The sequence below is a fragment of the Triticum dicoccoides genome, chromosome 4A (assembly GCF_002162155.2).
Source record: "Triticum dicoccoides isolate Atlit2015 ecotype Zavitan chromosome 4A, WEW_v2.0, whole genome shotgun sequence".
NCBI classification, from domain to species: domain Eukaryota; kingdom Viridiplantae; phylum Streptophyta; class Magnoliopsida; order Poales; family Poaceae; genus Triticum; species Triticum dicoccoides.
Genome location: NC_041386.1, coordinates 732,051,582 through 732,058,720, shown reverse-complemented (window position 1 = coordinate 732,058,720; position 7,139 = coordinate 732,051,582). Strand labels below are relative to the sequence as shown.

At 45.4% G+C, this 7,139-nt stretch overlaps 2 protein-coding genes across 2 annotated transcripts in view; both read right to left on the bottom strand.

The window, feature by feature from the left end:
- Positions 1-1,826, bottom strand: part of LOC119284298 (pentatricopeptide repeat-containing protein At2g44880-like) — a 4,158-nt gene extending 2,332 nt beyond the window's left edge. Inside the window, exons 1-2 of the mRNA XM_037563482.1 lie at positions 1,813-1,826; positions 2-457 (exon numbers count right to left, since the gene is read on the bottom strand). Of these exons, the coding sequence (XP_037419379.1) occupies positions 2-457; positions 1,813-1,826 (470 nt within the window). The remainder of the gene's footprint in view (position 1; positions 458-1,812) is intronic.
- LOC119288217 (U4/U6.U5 tri-snRNP-associated protein 2-like) lies at positions 1,392-6,240 on the bottom strand. Its single transcript, XM_037567851.1, has 8 exons — positions 5,682-6,240; positions 4,372-4,616; positions 4,195-4,279; positions 3,439-3,795; positions 3,161-3,361; positions 2,288-2,459; positions 2,019-2,190; positions 1,392-1,937 (listed from the first exon to the last, which is right to left on the bottom strand). The coding sequence occupies exons 1-8, from the start codon at positions 6,015-6,017 to the stop codon at positions 1,844-1,846; spliced, it is 1,662 nt and encodes a 553-aa protein (XP_037423748.1). The 5' UTR covers positions 6,018-6,240; the 3' UTR covers positions 1,392-1,843.
- Between the last annotated feature and the right edge of the window lie 899 nt (positions 6,241-7,139).

Genomic DNA, 7,139 nt, shown 5'->3' with positions numbered 1-7,139 from the left:
GAGGTCGGCGGGCAGGTGGCCCGAGCGGACGGCGAGCGCGTGGAGGGAGGAGGCGGCGGGGAGGGGGGTGATGGGGCGGCGGTTGGCGGCGGAAGAGGAGGAGGAGAAGAGGAGGAGCGTGAGGTGGTCGAAGGGGAGGAGGCGGAGGAGGTGGAGGCGGCCGGCGGGGAGGTGCGGGAGGAGCGAGTTGAGGAGGCGGGAGGAGACGGCGGCGTGGGTGGAGGAGAGGTTGGAGGTGAGGACCAGCGCCAGGGATTGCAGGAGGAGGCGGCGCGGGGAGCCCTGGCCGGCGGCGATCCGAAGCTGCCGGAGCAGGCCGGCGCTGATTGGCACCGCCGGCGGCGGGCGGCGGCGGGGCCCTGGCGAGCACGGCATTGGGGGCGGGCGGTGGCGCAAATGGGGCTCCGCCCGTCTCGTTACCTTTGGCGGGCAGTTTGACACCGAGGAGGCGTAATATCTACATTACGGGAACGGCAGACGAAGACGGATTTCCCGGAAAATACGTAAATATGACGGAGAAAGTGTATAGTTGGAGGCATACATGAGAAGGCCAGCCACGTCACCGAATTCATGTCAGAATTTGAACAGCCACATGTTGAATTCAAGCAAAAATAATAATCATGAAATTCAACTCAGAATTTGAGGGCTCGTTCAGTTTGCAGGATTCTAAAAATATACTCCCTCCGTTCTGATTTACTCATCGTGGTTTTAGTTCAAATTTGAACTAATTGAACTAAAACCACGACGAGTAAATCGGAACAGAGGGAGTAGAAATAATAGATGCATGTATGTACAAAACATAGTAAACTTAGAAATTCTGTGATTCTGTCAACTTGGATGCTTTGGTTCACGGTAATTGGAGTAATAAATATGATCAAATCAAAGTTAAAAACACGTAAAAAAATTATAGTCTTGTTCATCGTGCATAGAATTTGTTTAAGAAAAATGTCCAAGTGAATGTTAGAATTACCAGGTTTTTCCTTTTAAAATGGGATCAAATGGAAACTCCTTCATTTTTTCCTTTGCCCCCTTCCTTTGAACCAAAGGCGAAAACTCCTCATTTTTCTTTTGCCCCACTCCCCAGCTCTGTTTTTCTATTTTTGCACACTACACTCAGATTTTATACTAGTCGCTCCCCCATTCCTCTGAACCAAAGGCATGAATAGTATCATTACAGAAAAATTTCATATTCAATGGTTTTCCTCCACTGATCATTCCAACCAAAGTAGCCTTTTAACAGTCACGTCGATTCATGCAAAATCTGGAGGTTTCCAAGCAAGATGTATTTGCAAATAGTAAGTTAGTAACTTCATAGCAAAAAAAATTCTAGAGGTTTCCAAGCAAGATGTATTGCAAATGGTAAGTTAGTAACTTGATAAGAACTTGCTGTCTCTGCAGCTGAAACTGATGGTGAGTAACAACCATCAGGATCATACACTAATATATGCAAATGCATCTTGAACCCTTGGGAACAAGTCCACTATCACTCCTGCTTGGTAGCAACATACAGATTCATAACAAATATGCATGATGGAACGGCGCATTCCTGGTAAAAACCAATGCTCGGAAAATTCACCGAGCTCTCGAAGAGTGCGGGTACGTTTTTTACATCTTACAGCTGCTTGGGATCTCTCCATGGCGGCGTCAAGAAACTAACAGTGCATCGGAGTTCCTCAGACTCTTCTACTTCTCAAGGAACTAAATTCAGACATACAACACTCAAGCCCTCAAAAATTTGACTCAGGCATATAAATTAGCTTGTAAAACATCATCTGTGTCGAGCGCCAAAAAAACAGGGGCACTGAAATCTACATGATGGCCCCCATCCGTCGTCCCCCGTCGCTCACTCGTGCTGCTCGTATATCTGCATGTAGGCTTCAGAGAGAGCCACCATCTGTGGAAGGGTCTCGGTGACATGGAGATCCTGCATCTCATACCTGGGACAAATAGGATTCGCAAATGATTTGCCGGAGTCACTCCAATATATTCATGCTAGGAATGAGAAAGAGAACACATACCACGCCTCTTCTGATTTGCGCTGCACGAATACTCTGTAGCATCCTTCGCCCGGCTTGCCGTCGTGTACGATGTTGGCTATGAGGTCGTACTTTGAGCGCAGCTTCTCGCTCTCTTTTGGCTTGGGCAATGGGATGTAGTCCTTCAGTTCCAAGTTCTTCACGGGGAAATTTACTGTTGCATGGAACAGAAAATGCTCTTAGGATTGGTGAGAGTGGCCAGGGGGGGACTCTGAATAGGCAAGTTCAATCAAGAAAAACATGGAGGTTACCTAGAGTTGGGTTTTTCTCCACAAAGAAGTTGTTTTTGGTGAACCGTCGCATGTGAAGGATCATATACTTTGGAAGCCTGATGACTCGGTACCTCATCCGGGCAATAGATGGCCGTACCACCTCTGTAACTGTCTCACCATCGAACTTCTTCAGTATATTGAACAGTGGTACCTGAACACCGTGCAAGCTTCTGAATTAGAGTATTACCAATCACCAGGATACAGAGAACTGAAACATAAAACTTCTATGTAAAAATCAATGCCAAGCTTTCATGTTGCATGTAAAATCATATCCCTTCAACGAGTGTGCACTATTCAAGTGTGGACCAAGATTCACACTGTTCAGGCAAAGAGTCATGTGGACAATAACTGGTGAAGTTGGCTCACTTGTTTAATATACCCATCAACAAAATTTGGTGGAGACCCCTTAACATAGATGTACATGCAAAAGAGACTCCAAGAAAGACCATACCTCCAGACAAATCACAAATGTAAAATTGTAGGACTATTCTGTATTACTCTGGCTGCATGTGTAACCAATATCCTAAGTAATAAATAGGCCTACAGCCAGTTAAAATTTGATGCTCTAAACAGCATGGCTTGAACAAAAGGAAACGAAACTAGTCTTACGTGTACGTTGAAGGATCATAAACTTCAGAAACAAGACCTCGGGTCTAGCAGCTGGACCATAGGGAATCAAGTCTCTAATGTATCGATGCTATAGCTAACTGAATTAGTCAGGGTCAGTTGGTTCTTACATCACAACCAGGGAAATTCCATCATATAAACACCATTCTAGCACCCCTTACATGTAAAAACTTGACACATGTCCTGCAATTCCAGCAAAAAGCAGAGATGATTGGGTGAACAAACCTGTGGAATAATATTTTTCTCCATGGCATCTTTGAAAAGGGGTGGTGGTGGCAGGTCAAGACCGAGCATCAAGAATGGAACCCGAGACGTTTGAGTGACCATGCCGTCACTTGTTGTTTCAACCTGCGAACCTGCCTCACCATTCTGCTCATCATCCACTAGATGCTTCCTGTGAATTTCCTTGACAACTTCAAGTTCTCCCTGCCAAAACAAGATTCAAATGTAACAGGTAAGCTACAGCAAGTCCTATCAATTACATAATTGATACTAAAACTAACCTGAAAGCAATCATATATGATGCTTCTATTTTTCTTCTTTGAACTTCTTAGTTTCGCGTGCAGCGTGTTCAAGAGCCATGACATAAATTCCACTGGATCAGATTGTACACCAATCTGAAACTTCTTCTCACTAGCCTTCATAACTGCTTGAAGGAACTCATGTGGACTAACTTGGCCCTTGAAGTTCCTAGCATGCCAAATCTTCCGAGTTAGTTCTCCAAACCGATGAACCAGTGGGGATTTGCTATGCTGATAATTTTCAGGTATGAGAAAGAAATTTCTCAAAGGGGTAATCCTCATCAGTGATTGTATTGTGACGTTCACAAAATCAGTCTCCTTAATGTTGTTAAGACCAACCTGCAGATTTAATCAGAAAAGTGATTAATAATTTAGCTCTCAAATCACAAGAGCCTAAATGCTTGCAGGTTTCCATCTACAATCAAGCAAATAAAGACAATCTAAACCAGTCCTTAAGTCACACGGTGGCATTCATATAGGAAGACTGTGAGGTAGTGATGTAGAATCAGATCGCAAAAAAGGAGAGCTCGACTAAACCATTCAAGTCCACAGTATCTCTGGGCTTCATTGGCATTGTTACAGCTTCTTCAAACAAGTGCTTCTATTTGCTATTTCAAAAAATACTAAAAACGCTATTTTGCTAGAATGGGTAAATATTCCCTTAACTGGAAGGATTCCACAGCACAACACAGCAGAATAAGAGAAGACAAGCCTTTAGAGAGTTTCATAGATACATACCATTCCAGGTAAATAATTGGAGCCATCCAGAGCTCTTGACCATTGCTTGTTCTTGTCAAGAATTTTAACCTGCTCTCTTGCAAACCTGCCAAACCATACCAATCAATAAAAGGCAGAACTGATTACTGAAGTCAACAAAGGCGACAATAAATAACGTCAGAAACAACAAATGATCACCTTGGATTGAGAACATGTCGAATATCTTCTAGTGATGGATCATTTATCTCATATCCATCAGGAAGACAGTAAACTTTCTCAGTCTGGAGATTAATGAAGACATGGTGGCCTGCCTCAAGACTGTGGGTATATGCATGCGATTTCAAGCCTCTTCCTTGGTAATACTTTCCACAAACTAGGCACGCATACACATTCAAATTCGATAAGGAGATTGAGCAGAACTTCTCAAAGTCAAAATCAAGGACCTACGAAGCAGGAAAAAATATAATCAGGCATCGATAACCATGAGAGTGCAGAATGGCTCGCTCAACCATAAAGTTTGCCCCCTCCACCTCCCAAAAAAAGAGGATATAACATATATGCACAGAGTAGAGCACTAGAACATGGACGTGCTTTAATATAATAAAATCTGCAGAAAGTATCATCTAATGGTAGGGAATCGACTATATCAAAGAATTTGTGTAGGACAGGGTTAGGGATCTGTCATGAGATTGTAGGATGTATATACCAATATTCACCAAAAGGGTGTGCCACACAATTATCCAGGGCTTTTGTAGTTACAAAGGTTAAACCTAGCCTCCTAGGGTATCAAAGGAGATAGCGAAATTTACACACAAATAAAAGTACTTGTTAAGTAAGCCCTGCTGTTCACAGATTTGTCATTTGTTTAGAGTTCAACGGTAAACCAAAACTCTTAGGGATAAAGGAGAACAGCCAATTTTAGTAAAACTGGGTATTTTTTAAGTCACCGCTGCAATTTTTCTAACGCAGGAAACATAAGAGCCTTTCAGAGGTTTGATGTACTGGATTAGGAAGCAAGTAACCATAGTTGTGTGTGTGGTGGGATGAAAACTTAACACATACTCCCTCCGTCCCATAATATAAGACGTTAGTGTCAAAAAACGTCTTATATTATGGGACGGAGGGAGTACAAGTCATCGGTGTACAAAGTAGGCTACTGCATTACTGCTTGAAATGAAGAGGATCAGCTGCTAACAAGCTATACCATAGGAAAAATCAACTAGACCTCACTGTGTAGGTACTACCAAGTACCAACAAATTAAATGGCTAAGTACCAAGCTCCAGTTCTACATCTCTACATGTTCTATATTTAGTTATTTACCAACCCAATATGCCCAGTTTGCCCACAGACCGATTTAAAGTTTTTGTAGCCTACAGATTCAACCTAGGGGATCAAAGGAAATATACACATTTAGAAATGCTAGGTACCGCGGGCAATTGCGGTACCACATGTGGGCAATTGCCACTGAATCAACATGTAAAAATGGCAGAAATAAAGAATTTTATACCTGTCGGTTGACGGTGTCGAGGTAGGGGCAGTCCCGGCGCAGCTCCACCTGCCTGGGCCGCCTCTCCGGAGCCCTCCGCTCGTCCTCCTCGTCCTCGTCCTCATCGTCCTCCTCCTCCTCCTCCTCCTCCTCCCGTGGCCGGCCGTTGGGGCGCCCCCTCGGGGCCCCGCGCTCCTCCTCCTCCTCGTCCGCGTAGTTGGCGAGCCCGAGCAGAGACGCGCCCTCCGACTCGTCCCCCGCGCGCGGGCGCTTCTCGCCGCCGTCGGCCGGCTCCTCCTCCTCCTCGCGCTCGCGCTTCCGCGCGGGGGACTGGCGCTCCTCCTCGTTCGCGCCCATCGCCGGCCCCGCCGAAACCCTAGCAGCGCCAAAGGAGAGAGAGAGAGGTTTTGGGGAGGCTTCTCGAGACGGCGTGCGTATGCGGAAGCGGAATCTCGTCCTTCCCGGCGCAAATTGAGAGAGGGGGTGAGGGGCTGGGCTGGACGGGCGCTCACCTTCCCGGAGCTAGGGACGGAGGAAGCGCCGCTGACGGAGGGACGGCGGAGGGCGGCGGCGGCTGGTCGATCTGGGTGGAAACCCTTACCGAGACCTCCTCTTCGGCGCCGGTTCGCTCGGCTGGCGCCCGTAGCAGCCTCGCGTGGGCCGGCCCACTCGCTCTTTCCCATTCGTTCCAAAAACATGGATCGCAGAATTACGAGGTCGAAAAGGTTCACGAATTTGAAAAAAATTCATCAATTCAGAAAAGCGTTCATGAATTTTGAAACATATGTATTTCGCGGAGAAATGAAAAAAGTTCGTCAAATTTGGAAAAAGAAAAGTAACGAAATTTGGAAAAAGCTCATCGATTTTGAAAAAAGGTCCGTCGAATTTGAAAAACGTTCATCACAGGTTTTAAAAGAGTTCGTCGAATATGAAAACAGTTCACCAAATTCGAAAGAAAAGTCCATCGGATTTGGAAAAAGTTCATAAGAATTTGAAAATAGTTCATCGATTTTGCAGAAAAAAAATCATGAAAAAAGAAAGTTTCTCGAAAAGGAAAAAAGAAAGGAGAAAGAAGAAAGAAAAAAAAAGCATGTAAGTAATCATGACAAGTTAAGTGGCCTGGGTGGTTGTCGCGTCTTGCTCTAGCCCCGTTCGTCGCGGGATCGAATCCCAGTCGATCCCCTAAAAAAGGCAACCGGGCTTTGCCAAGGATGTACGTCGATGCTGGACTATCCAGGAACCAGACCAGGTGCGCGGCAGTGGCGGTGTGCCGTGACGCGAATGGAGATTTTATGGGGAGTTCATCTTTGAAAATTCATGGGATCAATGATGTTCCGAGTTGGAAGCCATTGCTTGCCTAGAGGGCTTATCTTTGACAGGGAATCTTCGAATTTCATCCTTGCATCAGACTCTAAACAGGTGGTGAAGGATATCCATGGAGGAAGCGGTGGAGTCTATGGGAATATCATCAAAGAACGT